This window comes from Gymnoscopelus braueri, assembly GCF_963280865.1.
Source record: "Gymnoscopelus braueri genome assembly, chromosome: 13".
NCBI classification, from domain to species: Eukaryota; Metazoa; Chordata; class Actinopteri; order Myctophiformes; family Myctophidae; genus Gymnoscopelus; species Gymnoscopelus braueri.
This window is the reverse complement of record NC_137615.1, coordinates 17,318,828-17,346,653: the sequence shown is the minus strand read 5'-3', so window position 1 is coordinate 17,346,653 and position 27,826 is coordinate 17,318,828. Positions and strand designations below refer to the sequence as shown.

The following is a 27,826-nucleotide window of genomic DNA, read 5'->3' as shown; positions in this document are numbered from 1 at the left end:
TCCACACATCCATCTACTACAATCTGTAGCTAATCAATCTAAAGTTAGAGAGAGCAAGACTAGAGAATACAGTCAGCCTTTGCTCTTTGCATGCACATACAAGCATAATAGACTGACAACTACAGTAGTGCAGGACAGGTTGTGTATTCCTTGTATACAGGGTGTCTTCTTTGAAAATAGGCAAATAACAATAATAAACACAACACTAAATTAACTTATAAATAGCAGTAGCAATACAGCTTGGTAATATAATCTTCAAGTTAGAGGATAGGGTCAGCAGGTGGTAAAATGCATTATCCAACATTGTGATCTGGAAAAAGTTGAAAAATGTGAGAAAACACTGATTCAACAATTTAAGCAATCTCTCGGTACTGTGGTGAATGATTGATTTAAAGAGCGCTGCTATGGACTTCTCTTAGTTTGTAAGCTATAGATGCCCTCCTCTCACCACACAAGCATCAAGCCTCATTTTCATCTAAATAAGAATCGATCTCTCCTGCCGTGAACCATCCTCCTTTACTCAAATGCTCACGGTCACCCCACAACACCCCCCCCCCCCCCAACAGAAATGAATACAATTACCAGCAAACCTCACCCACACCTTGCTTAAGACTGGTGGAACACAGCCTAGCCGTTTCCCCCTTTCTTAATCAGTTTTTCTTGCTACACCTCTGAACAAAAAAATAATTAGTAGAAACATTACTGGGTGAATAAATGATAAGAGAATTCGACTGATGGTGAAGCTTTGACTGGCACAATGTCAAAGCTTCGTTCTGCCTCAGTGACCCAGTCAAATGCAAGGGATGGGAGTGAGTCACTGTGGGGGGGAGGGGCCTCCTCTGAGTGGTCAGGGACACTGGTGGGGTGGAATAGATGCTGCACCATGGACAGAGCAAATATCAAGCATTGTACAGACTGTTTAAGGCTTTGGAAAACATTCTAATCAATAAGGGGGGGGCAACAAATTATATTTTTTTATTTTTATACGAACGTTCTGTAGAATTCATAAGCATCTCTTCCTGTTATTCTTGAATTACAAGTTACCCATCCGAATAACGATATCGTTTTTCATATTTGCAAAAAAGGTTTAATCAATCAAATCAAAATACATCAAATACATACCATACATTTTAGACATACAGCTTATGACCACTCACTGCTGATTACTCATTCAGTGCCACTGGACGTCTAAGACGTCCGCTAATATAAGCCCTGAGTGCCACTAGACGTCTAAGACGTCCAATGAAAAAAAAACAAAAAAACAATAACAATCAACAATTTTTTACAATGAATTTTGGCTGTGGCACTCAGAGCCAAAATTCCATAAATAAGCTGGGCACTGAATGAGTTAATACGCTCATTATTTCTGATGGCAATACATTAGAGAACATAGAGTTAAATGAAATCAAATTGAAATTTGCATGGATTATCACAGCTGAGCAACAATCCAAAGATGTTGACATTTCATGTTTGCTTTACAATTAATATAAAACTAAAATGTTAATCTCCATCTGTTCTTTGATCATTTACAGGATGCATAGATGCTCTGAGAAACTTTTTTTTGTTGTTCATTTCAGCATTAATCCACAATTTCAGTAGAGAGTTAAGCCAATGGTAGTTTTGAAAAGAGTGGCATTGCCACCTGGTGGTCAAAGTCATGCATTACCTAGGGATGAACAAAAAAAACTGTACACTTTTAACAATCTCCATTTCAGTTTGAAAAACACTCCTGAAACAAGTTTACTACATACAATTATGCAGGTACTAAACCAAGAAATAATATGAACATACATAATATAGATTAAACATGTATACCCACACATCTTTCTCCCCTTTATTTATCTATAAGAGGTGGGTCCTTTGTTGCCATCAGTAGATGTCTGATGTTGTCACATGGCTGGTTTTGGAATCCTGCCTCTGCCTCTGAGTAGGAAAATAATACATGATTAAACTATTTGCAGATCATTTCTCAGTATAAGGCATACAATAACTCCATAGCAAATGTAAAAAAAAGAATGCAATACCTAATCTCAATCTCCTACTGGTCTCTGTCACCAACAACTGTGCTCGGTCGTGGATGGACAGAAGCTCTTGCGCAATCTTACGTTGAGTGTCCATCTGTTGGGGGGGGGCGAGGTACAATTTGAGATTAAAAAAAGTGAATATAATGAAATAATTAGAAATAAAATGGACTAAAGTGGAATTTTCCTTCCACCTGTCTAGGAGTTTCATGTCCGAGTACAAGCCATTGCACAAAACCAACTGAACACCTGGCGATGTGTCTCAGCAAAAAAAGTTTTTTTTCCAAATCCATCTGTTCTCATAACTGCTATGATATTTCCAACGTACCACCAGCTCCATAGACTGCAGACGGGGTAGTTGTTGGCGGAGGATGTCACGGTAATCTGGTTTGGACTGTATGAGTTGGTATTGGGAAGATCGGACCACAGAGGCGGAGTCCAACTCTACACCACTCTCCTGGCCCTTTTGTACTTTCCTGTTGCAAAGGAGAGAATATTTTTTATTACTATTAGAATAAACAGAGTGAATGTGTGTGTGTGTGTGTGTGTGTGTATATATATATATATAAATAACTCTCTCTCATGTGATATTCTCCATGTGGCATTGACATGTTTTTCTATGGTAACCGTCAACTGACATTCTACTGTCATCGCTGATCAAGATGGTGGCGATATTGCTGTAATGTCTTCAGTTCAGTTCAGTTCAGTTCAGTTTTATTTTCAGTTCCTTTGGACAAGTATACAAAATACAAAATATATATATATATATATAAAAATATATATGTACATACAGTCAATTCATTTGGTTAATATATTACACTAGTATTCATAATAATGATAGTATCAATCGTAACAGTTGTCCAAGTCCCTGAAAAAGGGTTTGGGAGAAGCCTTAAGCTTGTCGAGCCCAACCCTTAATAATTTTCAACGAAAAACAAACAAACAAAATAAAAAAAACTAAAACAAAAAAACAAAAACTAAAAACAGATCAGAATACAATGAAAATAAATAATAATAACAAAAGAATAACAATAATATTATTATTTCTTTTGTTTTCTCTTTTTTCCTCTCTGTCCATGTTTTTTTTTTTTTTCTTTCTTTCTTCTCTATTTTATCTATTCCCTTTTTTTTTCTCTCTTTTTTTTTTTTTTTTTTTTTTTCATGAATCATCATGAAATTACGCACCTCAAAGCGCACACAGTCTATGTACACACGCAAAAATATAGAGCGTAATATACACACATGTACATACATACATACATACATACATGCATGTACATACATACACACAGACACACAGTATGCAGCGTATAACGATACCCTTAAACATACATTGTACACATTTATGCACTAATGCAATACACCAATGTCCACTTTAAGTCATTTATTGGGGCTATTTATTGGGGCTAAGATGGCGAGCATCCCATGGTATGTTATAATAATCTATAAAATATACATATACACCCACCCAACATACTTTCATACATTTTGTAGAGCCTCTTCCTCCCGTCTGTACCTTTCGAAGATAGATTGTTTTAGTCTATATTTGAATTGATTAATATTTGTACTATATTGTATTTCCTCATCTAATTCATTCCATATTGTTACACCATATGAGGATATACACATTATTTTCAGATTAGTTCGCATCACATGTTTCTTAAAGTTAAGGGGTCTCCTGAGGTTGTATCCCCCCTCCTTATCTAGAAACTTGTTTTGTACGTTTACAGGAAGTTGTTTATATCTAGCTCTATACATAACCTGCAGAGTTTTAAAGTTGACTATGTCCCTGAACTTCAAGACATGTGATGCCAGAAACAATCTATGTGTGTGGTCCCGATAGCCTACGTTGTTTATTAGTCTTATTGCTCTTTTTTGTAGTATAACTAGTGAATTTATTGTTGTCTTATATGTATTGCCCCATACTTCCGAGCAGTAGTGCATATATGGTAAGATCATTGCACAGTAGAGGGTGTGCAATGACATGGGATTAAGTATGTCTCTCGCTCTACCTATAACTGAAATGCTCTTCGCCATCTTAGCCCTCACATACTCTATATGGGGTTTCCAGCATAGCTTATGGTCTATAATTACCCCTAAAAATTTGTTTTCATATACTCTTTCTATTGTAATATTGTCTATCATCAACCGGATGTCTATTTCTATCTGCCGATTACCAAACACCATGCATTTTGTTTTATTTAAATTTAGGGATAACTTATTTTTATTGAACCAACATTTTAATTTACTCATTTCTATTGTTACGACCTCCATAAGCTGCTCAATGTCTTCCCCTGTACAGAATATGTTTGTGTCATCAGCAAATAGGACACATTTCAGTACATTTGATACCCGGCACAAGTCATTAATATATAGAATGAATAGTTTTGGCCCCAAGACCGACCCTTGAGGGACGCCACATGTAATTGTTCTACAGCTTGATTTGCAGTTTCCAATTTGGACAAATTGTTCTCTGTCTTTTATGTAGGTTTTAAGCCAATTTGACACAACCCCTCTGAAACCATATTTTTCCATTTTCTTTAGGAGGATATTGTGATCTATCGTGTCAAAGGCTTTTTTTAAGTCAACGAAAACTCCTACTGTATACATCTTATTATCAATATTACTAGTTATTTCTTCTGTTAATTCAATTAGTGCCATTGCGGGCGATCTGTTGGCTCGGAAACCGTATTGATTCTCTGTTAAGAGGTTATTTCTTTCCACAAAGTGATCCAATCTGTCCCCAAATAATTTTTCTAGGATTTTTGAGAACTGTGATAGCAATGAGATTGGTCTATAATTTGTAAATAGTTTTTTATCCCCGGCTTTATGAATTGGGATGACTTTTGCCGTTTTCATTTGATTTGGAAAAACGCCGTTTCTAAATGATAAGTTGCATATATAAGTAAAGGGTTTTATGATGGTATCTATAATTTAAGTCTTATGCGATCTTGAAAATGTTGACCAGGTATTTAACACCTGTGTCCTCTGCTATCCACAAGGATTTTCTTAAATTAATTAATCTATATCATCCAAAGACAATGTTACATTTCAATGGTGCTTTCAACATCAATGGCTTTCGCCAAGCTTCAACTTTGATTGGTTTGCATGTTCTACAAAAGCGATTTCATTGGTGCAATCAATCGATGGGTCAAACATTAGACTTTAAAATGAAAACTGCTAAATTCTTCACTTTCCCACTCAGGACTCATTAGATACGTTTTTAAACAAATTAAGTATGGTTTAGTGAAGACTTCAGTCACTGCCCGACTAGTAGACCACTGAATTATTTAATGCTTGGATAGTCCATACTCTTGTAATAAATAGCAATATAGCATCCATTGATGACGGTTTCTATGTGCACCTTGTCAATGCCTCTGCTTTACTCCGGTGTTTGTTCAGCAGTCCTTCCCAAGATTCACTCTCCAACTGTAGCCTTTTAAGGTGGAAAAAAACAACATATACATGTAAGTATTATGTGGCATTCACATTTTGAGGGTAAAGAAACACACAAGAGATCACCAGCATTCACTTGGTCCCAATCATGCTGAGGAAGGCAACAGGCCAAAATGTCTGTCGTGTTTGATCTGCTGCTAAGGCTTTTCAATAAATAAGAGATCCTAAAAAAGGACCAAGTGCTGGTGATCTTTTTAAACATACAGTTCCTGCCAGAACCGTGCACCCGATAAACATGAACTGTTATTCAACTGACGAGTGCTCGCATTCTCTTTTTGAATAAACCTTGTACCATGCGTTAATGTGGAATGGGTGGAAACCACAGCTACAGAAAATGATGAACATGTAATGGACAAGGTGCACAAGGGAGAGCTGGCTGGGCACCGTGTCAGGCACCTGGAACTGGCAACAAACTACTGACACTGTGGGAGCCAACCGCTAGGAGGGAAAAGAGGTGCACCAACGTACGTAAGAAGACACACTGACAGCCGGAGATAGCAACAATGCAGAGCTCAAGACCCTGATGCTGGACAGGAGGGAGTGGAGGGCAGTGATCCAGGAGTCCCGAGTTGGTGTCGGCTAGTCCGCATTCTGGCATAGCAAATAACTGGTCATAACATATAATAATCTTTTTTTTTTCTCAGTACAATATAACCACAAACAAGACGGGATCAACTTGTGCTATGTGTATATATGTAGAATATCCATTTTTTAAATATATCCAGTTTAATATATCAGTTTCTTTCCTGAACACAACAAAATGATGGAGCTTGCACAAAACCCGTGTTTCACTCACTGATTTACACCATGATGTGACAATAAAACGGATTCTGACTTTTGACAAAAGGCTTGGTTGGTGGTTGCAGTATTCCACACTGGTTTCTGTCTCACTGAATAACTTTGAACGTCCTTGGTTTGTCACCTGCAGTCTATTGTCTATTTTATATATGTCTATATTGTGAATGCAGCATTACACATGGCAGGTTATTCCAAACTTTTTTTAATACTAAATTGTCTAATTTGTGTTAAACGGCAATTAACATACCTTTTGATTGCTTGCCGAGTTTGCTCCATGGTCTGCTCTACCGCAGGATCACTAGAGTGAAAACCAAGCAATCGGGAAGAAACATTTGACATTAAAAGGCAATTTTGGGAGATATTTGAGAAATGTATAACCATCATGTTGTATATAATTTAAAAAGGTTTACCTAGCTGTACTACTGGGGATTTGTTGATATTGCGTCTCATCGTGTATATTCTTGGCCAAACAACACCATTCCTTCTTCATGTCCTCAACTATGACAAATATATGCAAACCAGATATATTGCCTCCTTCACAGAGCTTTATAATCCCCATACATTACATAAGACCACCAAATGTATATAGGACCAACACTGACCTTGTTTTTGAAATGTCTCCAATGAGGCACCTGGTGTTGACTTCAGTGAATCACGAGTGCTCTCTATTGCCAACTAGGAGAGATTGGACAGATCATTTTTAAAGTATTTTGATCATGTGCAGTCAGAATTTAAATTAGAAACACAAAAACTTTGATGATTTAAGTCTAATTTATGCTTAAAAAGGTCCACTTCACTCATTTTCAACCCATCTTCATATAATTAGTCCTTATTAATATGCTCATTATAATATGACTTTTTTTCTATTCACTGTCTCAGAAACCCGCCTACCAGTGACATCATTGATAGGCAGGTTTAGTCATTTATTAATGCGAGAACTGGCTTCTATGATAGCATGCACATTTTACAGGAATAGAAAGCCTGCAGTTTCTATTAGCTTGGATTCACCATTGATGATGTCACTGGTAGGCGAGTTTCTGAACTGTCCACAGACCTCCCCTGAGACAGACCAAGTACGTAGACAAAAATGGTACCGTTTTATAATAAGCATTAGTGAGGACAATTTATATGAAGATAGCTTGAAAATGGATGAAGGGGAGGTTGAAAATGGATGAAGGGGTCCTTAAGTTTAAGGCAAAAGCGTCATATTTTTCAACATAAGAAAATCTGCAATGACAGCAATCACAAAGTCATGAACTGACTCAACTCTGTCTTATTTGTTTGCTTTAACTATTGCTCTAATGACCATTCATGTGACATTCACCACAGCTGAACTTGTCCAGAGTTGAACTAAATTTGTTTCTGCGGCTAATGCAGATAGCGTAGGCCTGCCTTGACACTCACCTCCATTGCAGCCTTCATAAGCTGCTCCAGCCTCTCTTCCTGTGGTAGTGATGGGCTAATGCTTCTGCAGAGGCCTAAGAGGAAGATAGAATGAGTTAGTCATTAGTCATTTCTGCTGCTGATAAGTCATGATGAAACAGCCCATTTTTGCCATTATTTCATATCTAGGTCTAGGATGAGGACAGAGGACTCACTTTGAATAGGATTTTGGAAAGCAGGTAGAGAGCGCCTGCCTATGGTAGACCTCCTTAAGGACTTCCTCCGTGCACATGGAGTTTCAATGGGGGCAGATCCTTCCAGGTTCTCTCCCTGCGTATTCACTGATCCCAACTCGCTACAAGATGTCTCTGGTGCTCCATGGGTCTGTGTTGTGGACGTTGGGGAATTCATATAACCAACATTGACCATTGTAACCAGGTTATAATCCGGAATAATACTTACTTTGTAGTTCACTTGTTGCATGGTTATGAAATGTAATTTATTAATACAGTCAGTTAATAAGCTGTCCTCAGCCTTGAAAGCAGTGGTGGAAAGTACTGTACTTATTAATGGCAAATTTATAGTCCTTACATTATATGCATGCATTCTATTATTAATCATTCCATTATTAATGAATTGCTGTGACTTGGGGTCAGCACTTGTCATATAGTGTCATATAGTATAATAACCATTTGAAAGTTCTGGCAGAAAACTTCAACCAGGTTCACATGGACAACATGTGTAGGAGAAGGGACAGCATTCACAGCAGCACTAAACACACAACTTTCTTCCCCAAGTGCATGTGTGGGGCAAACAAATTGACTGATGCAGAACAGGAAATGGGTATAATTATGCCACCTACGGGAAACTGGTACTACAGTTATGAACAGAGACACATTTGTGTGCCCCATACCCATGTGCTCATTGAAGGAAGTGTACATGTTTAGTACTGCTGTGAATGACGTCCCGTCACCTACCCTACATAGAATTGTGTCCATGTGAATCTTGAGGAAAAGTGGAGCTATTTTACTAGATGTTTCCTGCCAGAACTATCAAATGGATATTATACAATATGACAAGAGCTGACTCCAAGTCACAGCAACTAAAACTGGCTGCACTCTGTAACTTTCATGTCCTACCAGTCTACGTCTCAATAGAAGAGCAGGTAGACCAACTACAACCACTGGAGATCTATGTTAGTTATATTGTAATAACATAATTACTAAATACATTTAAAAAATTAAGTTTATTCAATCAAAACCATGGTGGTGAAGCTTTAATTTAAAACATACATTAATTGATAAATTATGATTAATATTATTATAGGTTAAGCTACCCAGCAACACAAGTATATTAAATCAGCCCCACCTTTACTGGAAGTTCTATGGGGGCAGCAGTTCCCTCCATGCATGCCTCTGGTGCTCCATCCATCTGTGTTGTGGACTCAGACTGCATGCGAGGTGACTTGTGTGGTCGACCTGGGCTGGCACTTGGAGAGCGACCTCTTTTGGATATTTTTTCACCCACATTGACCTTTATAAAACAGGTTAATCCAAGAAGTCATTAGTTCACTTGTTGCATTGTTACGAAATGTAATGTTTGGCTAATGTAAGGCTTTTAATCCAAATCTATAAGGCTGAAACCTGACCTCAGCCTAAGGCAAATGTTTCTTCAGTGATGGAAGAAGTACTCATATGTTTTACTTAAGTAAAAGTATCACTACTGAAATGTAGATATACTCTGTTAGAAGTCCTGTATAAAAAAATGTACTGGAGTAAAAAGTACAAAAGAATGCACATCAAAATATACTTAAAAGTACCAAAAGTAAAAGTACTCATTGTGCAAAATGTCCCATTTCACAAGTTCAAAATGTATAAAAAAATATTTTGAAAATAGTTGATCTACAAGCTCTCAATGCCTCGCGATGCATTGTGAACTCGTAGATCTGCTATTTTCAAATGGCTGAAATATATATATGGATGAAGTGGTTAATGTGTTTTGTAATAATAATCAAAATCTACAAAGTAACTAAAGTTTTCATATAATTGTAGTGGAGTAAAAGTACAATATTTGCCTCTGAGATGTAGTGGAGTAGAAGTAAAAGTATTGAAAATTGTAAATACTAGAAAAAAAAAGACTACAAAATGTACTTTAGTACAGTACTTGAGTACATGTACTCCGTTACTTTAAACCCGACCTCAGCTCAGCCTAAGGCAAATGTTTCTTACCTTCGGCTTGTCCTTGTCCTCAACATCAACAGCAACACTCGTGCCACTGCTAAGAACAGAATGAACCAATAAGAAAACTATGAAAACGTATTCATTCATTAAAAAAACGTCAGCTTGCTTAAAAGTCTAGTCAGTCATCCTAATGAACGTTGCAGCTAAGATTAGCTCCTAGCACCCACCAGACTAGAGCCATAGAGACAGTTAAACTAGAACACAAACATTTGACATGTCAGTAAGTTAGAGAAGGACTGCACTCTGTACCCAAAACCAACACATACTACTTATAGTTCACTGACTTATAAGTGAAAACACAAACCTATCTCGTCCAAGACAGGCGTAGTCTTGTGTTGAGTCCATCCGGATATTCGCCATTTTTCTTTCAAATAACAAACTTCATAGCGCGCCCAACAAATTGCCCGCCCCTTTCTGAGATATGCATTCTGGGAAACGTAGTGTGCTAGAGGGAATCAGGGCCGAGGGAACTACGACTACGCGTCATACAATCGCCGGGTGGTGGAAGAAGTGCTCATATTTTTTTTACTTAAGCAAAAGTATCAATACAGCAATGTATGTAGATATACTCTGTTAAAATTCGGTATTCACAATTTAATTTACTAAAAGTACACAAGTATTGGCATCAAAATGTACTTAAGATAAGGTACCAAAAGTATTCGTTATGCAGAATGTCCCATTTCACAAGTTTTCAAATGTACATAAATCTTTTGAAAATAGTAGATCTACAAGCATGTAGATCGGCTATTTTCAAATAGCCTAAGTTTAAATACGGCTGAATTGGTTAATGTATGATTTGTAACAATAACCTAAAACTTCAAAGTAACTAGTAACTTAAATTGTCAAATAATTGTAATGGAGTAAAAGTACAATATTTGCCTCTGAGATGTAGTGTTGGAGTAGGAGTAAAAGTATTGAAAATTGGAAACACTCCAGTAAAGTAAAATACCTCAAAATTGTACAGTACAGTACATGAGTACATTACTCTGCTGCTTTGGGTGCACTCTTGCCAGAAATAACACAACTACAAGCCCGTCTCATAACACAAGGCATTGTTATCCTGTAGATCAGGTCTTCATACTTTTTTGTTGTTGTAAATTTGTGCATTTCTGACTTCTCTAGAGCAGTGGTTCCCAAACTGGGGGTTAGGACCGCCAGGGGGGTCCCCACATGATTTCTGGGGATCCCCAGATGACAGTGAAGTGACAATTTAAGTAACCTTTTTAATACCTAAAAAATTAAAAGCAAAGAAAAAGACAATTACTGCATCAGAAGTAATCAACAAACTATACTATAAAAACTGAAAATAGCAGATCTGCAAGCTCACAACGCCTCACGTTGCAAGGCGTTGTGGAACCGAGTCAAACTAAATTGAATGACTCTACTCCTACATTCCAAGTGATTGTCAGGGTGGGGTTTAAATATGATTATTTTGGGGGGTCCCCAGTTCAAATATGATTTTCAGCATTGACTTCAATGATTTGTAGTATGACCTAACTAAGCTTTTAGCTAAGCTTGGGTCATACTAGTCACCAATGAGGCTCAAAGTCTAGGTTCAATATGACTCAGTGTGTCAGATCCAGTCTCTGCCAGAGGTGTAAAGGCTTAAGAAAGAAAAGCATCACTTTTATCCCCAACAACTATAAACATTATGCAAGTGTTTAACAATCTGCCTGGTTTGCCATTTTATACCATAATGACATTCACATTCTTTTATAAGACTTCATTTAATTTTTTAAAAGAATGGATTTTTTTTTTAATGGAACCTTACCGTTTTGTAGCTATGAGTGTACAAATAGAACCAAATGGTCCCTTATGGGTCCATTCGTACACTCTGGTCTGTGGCCTTGTAGTGCATACCAAACTGGGAGTCCTTGAAATTAAAAGGTTTGACAACCACTAGTTTAGGTGGGATTGGGAATGAACTGGGAATGGTATTTCTGTAAAGCTTCTTGACTTCTGTGCTCAAGATAATTCATATGAAAGGGTCACAGTTGTCTCAAAGTCATCTATGCATTCATGAAACCTGGATATTTGACTGTCAGTAGCCAGCTGCTTAAAAAAAAATAACGTAAAAGAAGAACCTTACCTGACAGATTTCTCGTTTAATCTCAAACTAACAGAATTGGATAGTCTTTCAACCTCGTTATTCAAAATGTTCTCTTAATCCTGATATGACTTTTTTTAATGATGATTAGGAGATATTAGTTTCTCTTTTGCATTGTTACAACAAAAGTTTTTCATAAGAGCATGTTTGCTATTCATGGCCAGTTCAATGCTTCCTGGACATGCTCTTACTTCATCCACTCACAAAGCACTTGACAAAATACACACAGCGTACCTTTAAGTCCTTTTTATAAGTCTGTAAGAGATTTATCTTTATACAAAATCAAAGAGAGAAATGAAAAAAAATCGAAACACTTTGCAGTTCTCTCAGAGAATGCCCCTGTTGTGTGTCTGTATATGCTTCATGTTGGCTTAACACACCCATCTCGTACTGAACTCCACACAATACTGCTGTCTTCTTGGCCTATTGGAGGGGGCGGGCGGGGTGGAGCAAGAGAAATAAAATGGGAAGAAGAAAAGGGCATTATGTGGCATAAAGGAAGACGGAACAGAAACAGAGAGTGAATGGAGAGCCGGTCACAGAGCTGGTGAAGTTGGGGCAGAAGTCAGGTGTAAGAAAAGGTATACACTTAGGAGTGTGCAGTACTGAGCGCCTTGGCTGTCCTGGCCGTCTTGTGCGTGTCACAACAGCTCTAATTCTCCACTTCCATAGTCTCTTTCCTCTCCCTTTACAGTTTGGTTGCTAAGGGCAGCGGTTGCTGTTGGCAAGAGTTCAAGAAGGCAGCCTGAGGGTTCCTTTGCCCAGCAGGAACTCCAGGACACGGTCCACCAGTAGAGCGGCGACAAAGTCCACCACGAGAACCTGGGCAATGACTAGTTTGAACTGCAAGGAGAAAATAAGTCGGGCAATTGGTGAACTTTTATTATTAGCGGCAGCTAGAATTTAATAGAACATTGAATAAATAAGACAATAAATACCAAGTCTAACTATGCACACTCACCTCATATGGAATATCAACCAGAGCAAACTGTTCATTGAATTCTGGTGAGGAACCTGTCAGTAGTCCTACGATGGCTAAACCCGACAGGGCAATGCTCCATAGTAATGGTCGATTCTCAGTGAGGGACTCCATGAAAGGGTGACCCTGTGAGGAAAGATAAGGGACGTCATGAGCAGAATATTACGCTGTAACAAAAAGAAACCACATAAATACTAAGGAGTCATTACCTTGTAGTTAATAGCAAAGGTAGCCATCTGCATGGCCATTGACATAATGTATACGGTGCTGTTGATAAGACTGGGTTCAAATTCTTTATATATATCCGCAAACTGGTCCTCTCTGCAAGAAAAAAAAAAAACTTAATTAGGATGACAAACCTTGAAAAGCAGTGCTCAATGTGTGCATGATTACAGTCATTATATGCAAATATGTGCATGGGCGTAGTAGGTTTCTATTCAAGTGAACGGGACATGTCCCAACCACATTTTGATATTGTAATCAATTATTGATGTCCTATTTTTTTATTTTGAGTTGGCTTGAATAGGTGTATTTAGTGGCATCTCTGGAGTCTACCAACGTGGCAGTCACCATAAAGGCATTAACTATGGTTCTATTTCCACCCAGCAAGGAACCAGCAAATGTAAAGCACACTGTCCAGCGCTCTATTTGACGGTGTGATTAATCAATGCGAAAAAATGTGTCATTATCACTAGTACACAGAAGTGTTATCTTTGGCACGGTTCTGAAGACGATTGCCTTGAGTGATGTCAAGGAGCTGTTCATTTTTACTTGCTAATACACAAATTTAGATGAGTGATAACAGAATTGCATTGAATGTCCAGACCACTTCTTAAATGAAAAACATGCGTGTATGTATGTATGTATGTATGTATGTATGTATGTATGTATGTATGTATGTATGTATGTATGTATGTATGTATGTATGTATGTATGTATGTATGTACAGTACGTATGTATGTATGTGTGTATGTATGTCATTCACCTTGGAGGACTTCTGCTCTGTGCCCCTTTGTAGAGATACACCAAACTGCAGAAGTGAACGGCAAATTGTAGCAGCACCGTCAACACCGTATAGAAATTGAAGATGTTTGGTAGGGGCCGCTCTTTGGACAAGGTTTTTAGAGGCTGCAAAGAAAGAAGTAAAGTACTTTCAAGTTGACTGCTTCAGCTAGACAATACATAGTTTTAGACCACTGCAGTTTCAATACTCCTGCACTTGGTCTGCTGCACTGTTCTTTCCAATTTTCTTACTACTTAGTGAATAAAGAGACCATTTTCTTTCATCTTCTCACCTTTGACCTTGATATGAAGAGGAAACAGCCAGCCAACAACAAGCCCTGCAGGGTAGCCTGGAAATCACTGAACTTGACCCCCTCGAGGTAGAGCACAGACTGGCTGTAGGCCAGCACCAGGGCATTTAGAGCAAGGATCTTAAACATCTGCAGTGTTGTCACCAGAGTGCAACGACCCTGCTTTATCACATGGCAAACTGCGGACATGGGGAAGGAAAGAATCAGGTGCCAAAATACAGAGCGGTAAAACAAAAAGCCATGGGTTGGCATTTGCCTGCTAGTGCGCCGTCCCATAACGACAGTATGACTGAATGAATCAACATTACTCACTGCATTGAATGGAGGACAGTTTGGATGTGAATGGGGCAGCAATGGAGGCATCTCCCAGTTTCACTACTTGTATCTGGTCCTCTTCAAGCTCTTGTAAGACTTGGCTGATCCTCTCCTGTAACAGAGCACCCCCATAAGGTTTAGGCACAATCAGGGAAAGGTAATTCATAGTTGATCCTACCTCCTGTAGCCTAAATAGGAATCAACACAGATGCCAACAAATGCACACACACACACACACACACACATATTAACATGCACTGTAAAATTCTGAGTGTTCATTTCACTCTTAAGAGTACAAATGTAACCAAACCTAGTTTAATGTAGCTAGACGCATCTCCACCTTCCAATATCAAAATTAAATGTGCAGGCTAATACTGGGTGGGAAACAATTCAGAGATTCAGAGGTTTTCTTCACTGTTCTAGTCACTAAACTGAATTGAGATGTCACCAGGTGTATATGTCACAGTAGATAGGCGGAGAGCTCTGATTGTCTATGCGAGACTAAAATGGACCCTTATCTGTACACTGAGAGCGATAAAAGAGATAAGTAAGACTCAGTATTTTCACAGCAAACCTAAAATGTTTTTTATTTTATTTTATATATCTGCTTTTTTTCCTATTCTATCTGCTCTGATTAATTTTCGTGCCTTTTGTTTTTCCTTCTATTTCTAATTTTCTCTTACGATTGTGCCTACAACTGTCCTGGGGATTGAGGGTGGGGGGAGGGTGGGATAGGGGTATGTAGTATATGTACATTTTGTTTGTCTTTTTGTGATACGATATGAAAAGATTTGTATGTGCAGTATGCTTGCCCCTGGGCCTTGTACTAAAAACTAATAAAAAGATCTTGAAAAGAAAGTAAAACTCAGTATTTTACTGTGTGTGCACGTGCAGTATAAGCACACCTTTTGTGCTGCTAGCTGCTCTTCTCTGTGGGTCATCACCCTGTGCCTCGCTGCCCTGGAGCTCAGTTTCCCCCCTGAACTTGGAATAGGTGGTGACGGTCTGGGCTCTGCTGGAGTCACCTCCTTTTCCCTTCCTCGTTTCCTTTTCTCTGGCATGCGTTCAGGGGCGTTAGCCAACAGAGCGACACCTGAGGAGAGGAACCACAAAAAAGACACTGTTAATATCTGGGGAAGAACGCACAGGCCTTTTGGGGTATCGATGATGCCCTTGCCAACAGGTTGAGAAATCTTACCTATGTGGGCGTGTTTGAGAGCTCCAACATCATTGGTCCCATCGCCGCACATCAACGTCACGTAGCCCAGGCCCTTTAGACTTGTGATCACAAACTCCTAAAACAGAATAGACCATCATTTAAAACACAAAATCATTGTTCTCCCAAATGTAGCCATTATACCAATTCCCCCCAATGTGGATAAGCCCCTGTCACTGCCAACCCCTTCTGTTGGTCTTGTAGACAACCAGGCGTCTCCTCCGATACACATGGGAGTCATCCACCTGACAGTGAGGAGTTTCACCAGGAGGTCATAATGCATGTGGAGGAACACCTTATCTTTCCCAGTTCTGCACCATGCCGAACAGGCCAACCTGTTGGGAGTCTCTAGTGCACAGAGAACAGCCAACCCTACCCTCAAACATGGCCAATTGTGTTCGTTGGAGTGCGTGGCACCGTGGAGGAATCTAACCCCAGTCTCCACGGTGGTGGGTGGTAACCCTGCACCACCCGGACGCCCAGATATTTTTTTTCTTATTATATACAAGCTCATAGCGCGAGCTTGTTGATCAGCTTTTTGTGAAAATCGTGATTTTTTTTTGGCAAATCTTTCAATATATAATTTTTTAAAGCGAACAAAACTTGAATATTTGCTTCTGGCCGTCCCTGGAACAACATATTTTGAGATGGGGGTCCGCGACCAAATACATATACTTTTGGGGGTTCTTGACATGAAAAAGTTTGAGCACCACTGAAGTAGTAACATACGTTTTTTTCAGAAAACTGTTAGGATATAAAAGACATTTTGTAGAATGGCCTCAAGTCTGAATGGGTTAATGTAACAATAACATGGAAGGGGGGGGGGGGAGACAGCAATGCTCAAAGACTGACCTTCTGTTTTGGGCTGACCCGGGCAAACACTCGCACATGAGGCAGCAGGGTGTGTAGCAGCGGTGTGTCACTAGTTAGTCTAGTTAGTCCCTCCCCTGTCACACACAGGTCATACTGTTGGATGAAAGAGGAGACGGAGGGAGGGGGCATCGGTATCTGCACGCTGCCATCTATGGACTCCCACAGCCACTCACCTGGCAAACAGAACACATTAGATCAGTCAGTGGAAGTCCCTCTAACCATGGGCTACTTTTGCTTGTTTTTTCACTCTCTTATGACATAGTCACCACAGGTGGCAGCCGAGGCGTGCCATATTGTTTTTTTGTTTTCAGGACAAGCTAGTCCAGTCAGACAAGTCATCGCTTACCTGTGACATATGACTTTACTAGAAATGTGCCAGGAACCATTTTATGAACAAAAAACAAAAAAACACATTCTTAAATTTGTGTGGGTTTTGTCTGTATGTCAAAAAGCTTTTAAAACATCTCTGATATCACTACGCAAATGGATAGATGATCATGTCTAATGCTCTAGGGATATGAGAACTATGTTGGTGGGACATTCCATGCCTCAGCACTGTGAAACAATATATAGTTACTTAGTGTAAAAGAGAATTTTAGATTTCTTGACATTTCTCTTATGCCGACTGTAAATCTTCAGCCGGCAAGGCATGCTACAGTATACAGTATATCATTTATTTAGGGTTAATGTACCTGGTATTTCAACTGAACTGGGGGAAACACAATGAGTATTCACTAAAAGTCTAACGCTAGAAACACATTAGACAAGGCGTAGTGATATTTTGAGAACTTGTTGGGATAAAAGAGGGGTTCTCATATTTCCCCTTTGTTAGTCATTTCTGTACCATGGAAACGTGATCTCAGAAAGCAGTTCTATTTTTAAGATGTTTTTTTATACATAACCATCTTAGGTTAATGACAGGAAGCAACAGATATCACTGGAAAGTAGGGATGCACAATTAGTCGTCCATCATATCAGTATCGGACAATATTTACAATATGCAATATATTGGTATCAGCAAAATAGAAATACTATTTTTGGCTAATGTTCCACCCAAAATATGGATGCTGGGGTTCAAGTAGTTAATAAATTAATGCATCTGCACAGTGGGACTCTCAGTAACAACACAACTCTGTCCTATCACCGTCATGTACAGTAATGTACAACTGGCTCATTTAAGTAATAGACAAGACTGTTAACGACTTGACTTACCTGGATTGGGACCTGATTGCAATATAAGTGTGTGTTTCTTCTGAATGAAGTGAAGCTCTTTCGCGACGTGACATGCCGTTAGTGGGTTGTCGCCTGTGATCATCACCACCTGATAGTCAAGAGACAGTGACATCATATTTCTGATATTCTCACACACTGTGTGTGTGTGTGTGTGTGTGTGTGTGTGTGTGTGTGTGTGTGTGTGTGTGTGTGTGTGTGTGTGTGTGTGTGTGTGTGTGTGTGTGTGTGTGTGTGTGTAGCTTACTTACGTAATGTGACGCCTCCTGGATCTCTCTGATGACAGCCTTGCTGTCGCTCTTGAGGGGGCACGACACAACCATGAACCCAGCGAAACGCAGGTCACACTCCAGTGTATCGCGATTCATCTCCCTCACCTGTACATCCACAAAACACATCACAGCTCATTTTCAATCACATCTCTAGACCTTCTATGATTGCTGATATGTTATGTTTCTGTGGGCAGGTTTTGAATAACAGAAAAGAATAGTGAACAAGACCTGTTGATGGCTGAGGTGTCCTATCTCTTTGTACCCTAAGGCCAGGACTCTGGCTCCTTCCCGGGACATCTCCCTGTGGACCTCGTCATAGCTCGCGGGACACACTGAGAACTACAGTCACAGCTGGGTTAGAACAGCAGTTAACACTCAAGTCACAGAATCACTCGACTAACAATCAGAGCACTGTTAAGCGTTTGTTATTGTCGACGTATGTATCTACCATTCCCCTGAGTGTCTCTGGTGCTCCTTTGACAGTGGAAATGTAGCAGAGCTCAGTGGAACCCATCTTCTCGTAGGAAGCCAGGACCGACATGCGCTTCAGAGCGCTGGCAAAGTGGAACCGCTGGTGGATCTTTAGGCCCTGGGTTTTGATGCCACGAGCAAAAACCTTCTCATCTGCACAACCAGTCAGACAAGGATGACAAACAAAGGTTTGTATGAACTGAGTGATTCATTCATAGCAGACCATGCAACAGTTGAGATAACTTGTGAATATTTCCCCAGTCCCCACACACATAAAGACAGAGGAAATATTTTATACAATATATTAAATATTTCCTCTGTCTTTATGTGTAGTAAAGAGTATAAGTAATAATTATATATAATATATATATTTTTTTTTACACAATTCCAACACATCTCTGATTGTTTTACCTAATCATTTATAAATATAGAATTTGGCACGTTATTTTATTTATGCAAACTGCATTACTTTTACAGCCATTGTTCATACATTGCCTCATATCTGAAAGACAGCTGGTTTAGACTGAGAAAACAAACCAGGACACAAGCGTGCTCAAACGCCGTCACACATGCACTTTCTGGTCGTTGCAACTGTACCTTTGGTGAGTGTCCAGTCTGCAGACGTCAGCATGGCCTTCTCTAAGGGATCGCCCACCAGCTGCCCATCATCCAGGGTGACCAGCGAGTGGCAGGTGGCCACCACCCGGTGGGTCTCCACTGGGATCTCAGACACCGGCATCACCTCGTTCCCTTCTCTGCGACACACACAGACATCAGTCGATATGATGAGCGCATTCGTCTTGTGGCTTATGGCTGATTTATGATTCTGTGTCAATGTGTCCTCATAGCTACGTCATGGGTGCCTGCGGCGTAGTTTATGCTGATGTCACACTAGCAGCGACAAAGCAATAGGCTACAACAGTGGTTCTCAAACTTTTTCACGTCAAGGACCCCCAAATTGATAAAAATTTGGCTGCGGACCCCCATCTGAAAATATGTTGTGCCAGGGAGTGGGACCCCCAGAAGCAAAGAATTGTGCCGTGCTATGAGCTTGCATATCTGCTATTTTTGAATAGCCAACGTATAAAAGGTTAAAGTGGTTAAAATTATTGTGTATTAACTACTTTTGCTGGGCCCCCCTGGAACCCCCCCAAGGACCCCACTTTGAGAACCAATGGGCTACAAGTCCATTTCAATGGAAACAAACTGACATCCCACACTTGTCTCTGCTTGACAGGTGTGACGCGCCACGAAAAAAAAGTTGAACTGGATTCAAAAACGCTCAGCTCTCCAACGACACAGTGAAGTGTCAATCAATCATGTGTTTTTGTTTCACCATTTCCACTCCTCTTCTCTCCCCACAATTCCTTCCCCATTCCGTAACAGGAAGAAAAACTAAATCTTGCCGTTAAACAGTTCCCTGTGCTATTTTAACCCTACCCTTTCCATTCACGTAGTGTGACTTGAGCAACACTTCAACGGTGACTCGGCAACAATGTAGCTCGCCATTCTTGGGGCCGTTTTGCAGCTTTTGTCGCCAATAGTGTGAACGCAGCGTGAGTGATTTATAGTCCTGCATAGGCTGCCTCTACCCGTTGGCTGTCATATCCCTGCTGCAAATCTTCACAGCGGTGCAGTGCATTAATTCAAGAAGACCCAGAAATAATGGTGCTTTCATTCTCTCATATTTACTTAGTGATAATATCATAGCCATACTATATTATAGTATGGCGGTGAAGACTGGTACACTGGAAATGGCTTTGTTCTATTAATTAATGTTAGTCTAGCATTATTGGAGAGAAGATTATGTTAGACATGTTATGTTAGACAGTATAATAAAGAGAGACAGTGTGAGGAGCACTGAACATGTGAGGGAGGGAATTTGCTCAGCTTGTTTGGCATGAGTAAATTTGACAATTTAATACATTGGTTGTGCCCATTAATCTCTCACAAGTCCACTTACATTGATCCCATCGATCTCATTCACTAAGAGCTTAGCGAAGTCAAGCAGGCCTATCACAGTTCTCGGTGTGCCTATATATGCATATTTGCATAGTTACATTTTTGAAGAGTTGCACATAAGCTAAGAGTACACCTTGGCACAGAAGCATAAATCAGCCTTTAAGCAGCAGCACAGTGATTTATGCTTATGCGTTGTGGATACTGTACCACACACATTCTCTGTAAGGGGTAATTCATGCTGCGATCTTTCTTCACAAATTTCCATCCATCGTACACTGGTGTCGTGCGCCAAAATAGAAGATCTACAGGCTCACAACGCGTCGCATCCGTGCTGTGATTTGAGCCTGTAGATCGCCTATTTTCGGCATGTGACAGCGGCGTATGACCAAGTATAAATTGGGCTTAAAACTAACTTAAAACTTTGGTTTGAACTAGGCTTAAATCAGAGACAGTGATGAGGCGAAGCGTACCCGAGGCCTGCCACCCCTCGTACCACCAGACTGTCACTGGTCAAGGTGCCCGTCTTGTCAAAGCAGCAAACCTCCACTTTCCCTGCAAACGGTATCCTGAAAGGCTCTGTGCAGAATACATCTAGAGGGAAGGATAACAAAGTAAGAAGAAGGTCATACAGGGTCATTAAAGAACTGTTTGGCACGGCTTTCCACACATAATATACTTACATAGCTTAGCGAGGGCAATGAGAGAGGTGTTGACTGCCAGCGAAAGCTCGATGGGGAGTTCAGGCGGGACCACAGAGGTGAGGATTAGGGTGCACTCCAGAAACAACTTGTACCTGTTCCGGCTCAAGTCCTTAGTCCCTGAGGAGATTACACAAAAAACGTTTAATTTATATATCGTATATATAACATGAAGAAACTCCGCTCTACCCTCACCATAGACTATTAAGCAACACAATCACAATGGTTTAGTCCATTCATAGTGAAAATAACACCTCACCTTCTATCCACACATAGCCAGATGCAGCAATGGCAAACACCAGGAGGAACAGGATGAAAATGAAGGTCTCCATATTGTTTGCTGTCACTCTCTTCACCCCAAAGAGAATGGTCCGCAATAGCTTACCCTGGAAAAATGTACATATTAATTGTGTGTTAGTTTGCACAAGGTGTCACATGAAAATAATGGGTATTTTTTTGTATATTTTGCATGAGAATAGGAACAGGTAATGTGACGAGAGAAGAAAAAAAATAAAAGCATCTTCTCACCTGAGAGGTGTAGAATCCAGTTCTCAGTACATAGGCCACACAGCCATTGTCTACAGCTGCACATGAAGGAGATGAATATGGTCAGCATGTATTCTTTTGTTACAAGGGCTGGGCAATATATCGATATTATATCAATATCATGATGACACTAGATATCTTCTGGGATTTGGGATATTGTAATATCCTGAATGATATGGCATAAGTAAGTGTAGTCTTTTCCTGGTTTTAATCAATTAAGCTTTATTTTATTCTTAAGCTTTATGTTATTCTTAAGCACGCAATGCTCTGCACCACGACACATTGTGAGATTGCAGATCTGCTATTTTCACTATTAAAAAGAAACAATATTAGTCTACCGGTAGTAACAATGTCGATTTCTAGGTAATTGGTCAAATATATTGTGATTTGATTTTGTCTGTATCCATACTTATTTGCTACTATAGCATCAAATAGAATTCAATGACCAAACTTTTATAACACTCACGTTTGAGCCCAGTGCTGGCTTTCAGAGGGGGGCTATGCTGGACCACTTTAGTCCCTCCAGAAATGATGTGGAGACGGGAGTCTGCCTGGAGGTCCAAGACATGTTCTGGGACCACATCCTCCACTGGCTCCTGAAGACATCATAATGATACAATGATTATTAGAAATCTCATTTTATAAAATGATTAGTTCCGGTCCTTGATTATGATTGGACGAGCTGTGTTTCAAGCCGTTTGACAAGAAATAAGCCATGCAGTTTTTCAATATTGATTCCTTAGTTTTCAACATTCAGGACCTTCCATGCATATCAAGCTACTTCCTTGTTTGTGCAGTACAGGCAGTCAGGGTTGGGGACCTTTTCTTGTAGAAATTATTCTTGAAGTCAAATTGTTATTAAACATTTTTTTAATTGGGATACGTCTATGATTTTCATGTTGAAAAGCTAAGGGGGTTTTAGGCAATCCGCTACGTGTCGTGCCTAACAACGCCCCTTAGCTGTTTTAAAATCCCTGTCAACCACGGCCTCTTGGGGTTTATTGCTTTAATTAATGCAGCAAGCGATACCGTTTCATATCTGTGAAGCTTATGTACTTTGAAGTCTAAGTCCTCAGTTCTGTACTGTGTCATTATTGTCAGACTGACTCTAACCTTCATCTGGGGCACTGACTCTCCAGTCAGCATGGCCTCATCCACAATGCAGCGCCCTCTGAGCAGCAGCACATCGCACGGTACCAAGTTGTCCTGGGGTGACCGTCCTGCGAGGGAAGAAATCCAGATTACAGAAATCACATAAGCACGCGTGAGTGCGTGCGCGCCGCACACACACCCAGTCAGTCAGTCTGATTTGTGTGGTGGGAAAGAATAGCATTTTACAGAAAACTGTGAAATGAATTAACCATACCTATTGAGACAAGGTCTCCAGGGACAAGCTCATCACTGGATATAGGTCTCCACTTCCTATTACGATACACCTATTAGAAACACACAGACATATTTGTATTACTACCCTTGTGAGGACATTTCTCATTACAAATGCAACTTTTACTTAGCCTGATGTCCCAACCTAACCTCAACCAAACTTAACCTCAAACTCCCCATGGGAACCAGAAAATATTCCAAGGTCATTTGTGAATGGTATTACTATCCTTGTGGGGATTTTTGGTCCCCACAAGAATTACTGTTCTTGTGGGGACCAAAAATCCCCACAAGGATAGTAATACCATTACTTACATAAACCAGACACACACATACACAGAAGGCATTTGTGACACACTGTATATACCGGACCATTTATCGCACGTGAGGAGGCTGTGTGATGTACAGTACACTAAAGAACATTGCTACCTACCTGGATCATGTAGGGCTTGTTCCCCATGCGGCGGATCTCAGACATGTTCCTCATTTGCTGCTGGACCAGTGAGGCCTCAAACGCCACCAGCATGAAGAGTGTGAATACACTGTAGTACCAGTACTCATCCAGACACCACAGCCCCACACAAAACACCTGAACAGAGAGAGTAGACACACACTGGGTCAACCAGCAATACAAACAGTGAAGTGATTCCTCTTAACAGCCCTCCACAACATAATCATAACGAATACAAGAACGCTCGCCCCAAAACACAGTCGCCCCGAGGCAAATCCGGCGACCTCGGAACGGTCGCCACCAGGTATTCCTAAACGTAACCTCAGTAAAACTATGCCTAAACCTGACCTTGTTCCTAAACCTAACCTCAGTAAAGCTATGACAAATCTAACCTTATTCCTAAACTATGGCTAGCCCTAAACCTATTACCATAACCTCAGTTACACGAATACAACAATACAAGAACTGCTGTGGGCGAGCGGTCTGCGTAAAAAAATTGGGCGCAAGTGTGTTTTAGGGCGAGCATTCTGGTTACCATCATAACATAATTGAGATACAATAACCTATGAAACACATCTGCTCATAGGATAGCAGAAATTGAGGGCAGAGAGAGGGGGACGGACAAGTAGCACATGGTCTCCAGACGGAATAGAACCGGCGATGTTGCGAGTATGTGGTTAACTCACTCTCCAGTTGCTAGGGCTGAGCAACATGATGAAATCAAATGGTATTTTTGATTAAATACCTTATTGATACAGCGACTATTGGTGCTTTCATAACATACTAGTTTACACAATGAGACCTTTGCTAAATAATCATAAGCAACATCACAATATTAAGATTTCAAAAATCCCAAATGAAATCTAGCCTGATATCACGATATCGATATAATAATATCGATATATCATCCAGCCCTCGTACCGGTCACCTACCTGCACTCGCCTAGAGACATCTGCTCTTAAGCCAAACATAATGAATTTATGTTTAAATGTAGGAGGTGCTGCACATACCTGGAATACAAAGAAGGGAGCAGTGGCTCTCTCTCTGAAGAGCTCCAGGAAATCAGGCACCATCATCTCAGCACGGTTGGTGCCGTAGCGTTTTTCTGCAGCTCGCAAATCCGTCTCCTCCTGGTAGCCACGCCACACCTGAAAGTGGCTCATTGGGTGAGTGATGGGAAACGCCACAGGGAGGAAACATTTCTTCTCCTCTTTGTCGAAGATGTAGCGGATCTTCTGAAACTCAAAGGACAGAATCTCCTCGCCATCCTCACCCTCCTGTTGAATATGAGAGAGAGAAAGTAAACTGATTAGAAGTGCTTTCCTGCCAAATCTATACTCATGAAACATTGGTTGACATCGACATAGAAAAGGTGAGCTGACCTGGTCCCTCTGAAGAGCCACGAGCTCAGCAGAACCGTTATTTGGCATAGGTACGACCTTAGCCAGCGTAGCCTTTTGTGGGTCGGGTTCCTGTAGATACAAATGAAACAGGTGAGAAATTAATAATTCACACACCCTGATAGGAGTGTGCAATTTTGCAGCTTTTTAAAAGAGTCATGCTCAACATACAGTTGCTTAAGAAATACGCACCCGCAGCACATTCTTGAAAACAGAAATCTTAGTAGTCTCACTTTATCCAAATGTGATTCGCTGAAATGAATTACTTATGACCTGAGATTTCAATAGATAAGGCCAAATACTGTATACTGAACAGCTGCACTCAAAGTTCCTGCAATGCACTTCCTCCCCATCTACACCCCTATGAATGGGTTATGTTATGATGTAGCTATATAACATGTATGAAATGTACATGATATTCATGCCGGGGCCATAACATATGGAACAGTCTAGTCTCTGATAATTCAGGCCAGGGAGCAGTGTCACAGTCACAGTCATCAAACACGGGATCGACACGTTTCAGTAGTTAACGTGTTATTAGAGCCTTTCATATATCATGTTTGAGTTTTTGGTGAAAGCTTGCCCATCCACCCATGATAGGGATCATCATGGCCATGCTGGCTTGTGGTGGACATTTTTGTCAAAATGCAATTTTTGCCATGGACATACAACAAAATGAGTGGACAATAATATTATCAGAAACACAAAGAGCTAACCCTGGCCTGAATGACCATAACAGGTCTGTGAGAGTGTGCAAATGGAACCAATAATGGACCCTGCAGGTCCATTTGGTTCAATTTGTACACTCTCAGAGTTATGGGGGTCCTCGCAAATAAAACATTTGAGAACCACTAGTACTAGTTGTATGACACTACTAGTACAGTGTCATACATATTCTGAAGAAAACCTGGAGACTTGACACAGTAATTGGGTCTTATGATCAAAATAAGAACATTAAATGTTCTTATTTTGATACTTATTTTACACACCATTTACATTTTAAATGGTGTGTAAAAAATGACATTTCAAATTTGCCATGGACAAACAAGGCCAAGTCTTTGCCACGGACGGACACATATTGATGACCACTCATCCATCCACCCATCCACCCTAGCTGTAGTATACAACCCTCGTAGACGTATTTATGATTCTGACGTTTTCAATCTACGAGAGTTGTAGGGTGCACTTCCTATAGTGCTTTGGACTTTCTGCACTATGCCCCGTAGACACTCCAAACATTGTACAAAATGAAAATAAAGGCGCTTACCGCCGAGCCCCAAATGTTAACTACTTCTACGGGGTAGTAGTGTAATGTAATAATCCATATCTTTCAATAAAGAAGTGTTTTAATGCCGTCTGTGGCCGATTCTGTCGGAAGTTCCCAATGGGCGGTAGTGACGTGAGTGAGGGGGCGCATCCGGTGGAACCCGGAATTACACTAAATGTAAACAGGAAGTAAACGAGGGTGAAAAAATGGCGTTCGGCCACAGACGGCATTAAAACACTTCTTTATTGAAAGATATGGATTATTACATTACACTACTACCCCGTAGAAGTAGTTAACATTTGGGGCTCGGCGGTAAGCGCCTTTATTTTCATTTTGTACAATGTTTGGAGTGTCTACGGGGCATAGTGCAGAAAGTCCAAAGCACTATAGGAAGTGCACCCTACAACTCTCGTAGATTGAAAACGTCAGAATCATAAATACGTCTACGAGGGTTGTATACTACAGCTACATCCACCCATGCATTTACCTTGGAACAGGTGAGCCAACAGTGCGCGTGCACGGACCAATAGCCAGACAGCGCCGTTAGGACGTGCGCGATGCCGATGGCGGCCAGCGCCAGTAGGCCTGCCTCCGGGTAATCGGAAGCACCGTAGACCCCCAACCACACGTACAGCCAGCCCGGGTAGAGAACGGCCACGAACGGGAGCACGGTGCCGTGTAGCAGCCGGGCTCTGCGCCGGTACAGGGTGATGGCGCTCACCAGCTCGTCGCTGCTGGTGCCGTTGGTGTCATGGTTCACAGAGGGGGCCATTAGCGGCGGCTCACCCGGCCCACGAATCCCGTCTGCAGCCATATTCCCTTCTTCTTCCTCCTCTTCTTCTTTCATAGCCTCATTCATTGTTACGTCCCCCCCCACCAGCGGCCCGGGCCCCCCTCTCTCCTCTCTCCTCCACGCCGCCCCCCCCTTGGTGTTGTATTCGGGCTAAAGACCGTTCCACACAGTGCCAGTTGGCTGGTCCCGTCTGTCTTCACAAGGTTCAGTTTTTACTGAATCGTTTCGTTCTCTTCCCACAACCGACCGTCGTACTTCCGCGTACGCAACGGCGCATACTGCCACGCCGTGGTCTCTCACTGGTTCTCTCGTCGCTCGCTGTTTGCGCGTGTGTCAGCCCTGAAACATGACAGTCATGGATGAACTTCAACTTGGTGTTTGCGCTTTCTCCCCTTTTAGCCTGTACATCTAAATAAACGTTCAGCTTTAAAATATAAAGTGCTTACCCATGGCCACGGATGTTACAATAATGTACGGGCTCTCAGAAGTACCCGTATCTTCCGTATTGTTCAATAAAAAGCATTTTGATCCGATTGGTGGCCATTTTCTCCGTATTTTCGCCATATGCTCTCAACTACGTGACCCTATCAGTTGGGAGGTGTATTGCACTCTGATACATTATAACTCTATGAGAAAATAGCCACCGATCGGATTA

General features: G+C 40.8%; 2 protein-coding genes across 3 annotated transcripts; both read right to left on the bottom strand.

The window, feature by feature from the left end:
* Window positions 1-1,071: 1,071 nt before the first annotated feature.
* On the bottom strand, window positions 1,072-10,250 carry dsn1 (DSN1 component of MIS12 kinetochore complex). 2 transcript variants are annotated; one of them, XM_080447841.1, is made up of 12 exons: window positions 10,203-10,250; window positions 9,887-9,935; window positions 9,027-9,191; window positions 7,874-8,042; window positions 7,680-7,753; window positions 6,878-6,950; window positions 6,686-6,773; window positions 6,523-6,573; window positions 5,386-5,457; window positions 2,350-2,497; window positions 2,025-2,118; window positions 1,072-1,923 (listed from the first exon to the last, which is right to left on the bottom strand). In XM_080447841.1, the coding sequence occupies exons 1-12, from the start codon at window positions 10,241-10,243 to the stop codon at window positions 1,835-1,837; spliced, it is 1,113 nt and encodes a 370-aa protein (XP_080303967.1). In that variant the 5' UTR covers window positions 10,244-10,250; the 3' UTR covers window positions 1,072-1,834. The 2 variants fall into 2 exon arrangements, with proteins under 2 accessions (XP_080303967.1, XP_080303968.1); XM_080447842.1 differs by having other exon boundaries at window positions 9,887-9,932; window positions 10,203-10,247.
* A 1,986-nt stretch (window positions 10,251-12,236) lies between these two features.
* Window positions 12,237-27,290, bottom strand: atp13a1 (ATPase 13A1). Its single transcript, XM_080447808.1, has 25 exons — window positions 26,866-27,290; window positions 25,094-25,183; window positions 24,722-24,988; window positions 23,694-23,849; window positions 23,247-23,316; window positions 22,994-23,100; window positions 22,347-22,476; window positions 21,863-21,918; window positions 21,594-21,720; window positions 21,317-21,454; window positions 21,107-21,227; window positions 19,272-19,429; window positions 18,652-18,827; window positions 18,432-18,542; window positions 18,183-18,308; window positions 17,914-18,022; window positions 16,681-16,874; window positions 15,811-15,907; window positions 15,518-15,705; window positions 14,610-14,724; window positions 14,280-14,476; window positions 13,970-14,112; window positions 13,194-13,305; window positions 12,967-13,110; window positions 12,237-12,848 (listed from the first exon to the last, which is right to left on the bottom strand). The coding sequence occupies exons 1-25, from the start codon at window positions 27,235-27,237 to the stop codon at window positions 12,738-12,740; spliced, it is 3,615 nt and encodes a 1,204-aa protein (XP_080303934.1). The 5' UTR covers window positions 27,238-27,290; the 3' UTR covers window positions 12,237-12,737.
* Window positions 27,291-27,826: the final 536 nt, after the last annotated feature.

Excerpts from the sequence above, each read along its gene's own strand:
- dsn1 (XM_080447841.1), bottom strand. The coding sequence starts at position 10,243 with ATGGACTCAACACAAGACTACGCCTGTCTTGGACGAGATAG. Across the intron at positions 9,936-10,202 it reads GCCTGTCTTGGACGAGATAG|CAGTGGCACGAGTGTTGCTG; the intron begins GTTTGTGTTTTC and ends TTCTGTTCTTAG. Across the intron at positions 9,192-9,886 it reads AGGACAAGGACAAGCCGAAG|GTCAATGTGGGTGAAAAAAT; the intron begins GTAAGAAACATT and ends TGTTTTATAAAG.
- atp13a1 (XM_080447808.1), bottom strand. The coding sequence starts at position 27,237 with ATGAATGAGGCTATGAAAGAAGAAGAGGAGGAAGAAGAAGGGAATATG. Across the intron at positions 21,228-21,316 it reads CATTGCCCTCGCTAAGCTAT|ATGTATTCTGCACAGAGCCT; the intron begins GTAAGTATATTA and ends CCTTCCCTCTAG. Across the intron at positions 18,828-19,271 it reads AGACTGGACACTCACCAAAG|ATGAGAAGGTTTTTGCTCGT; the intron begins GTACAGTTGCAA and ends CTGGTTGTGCAG.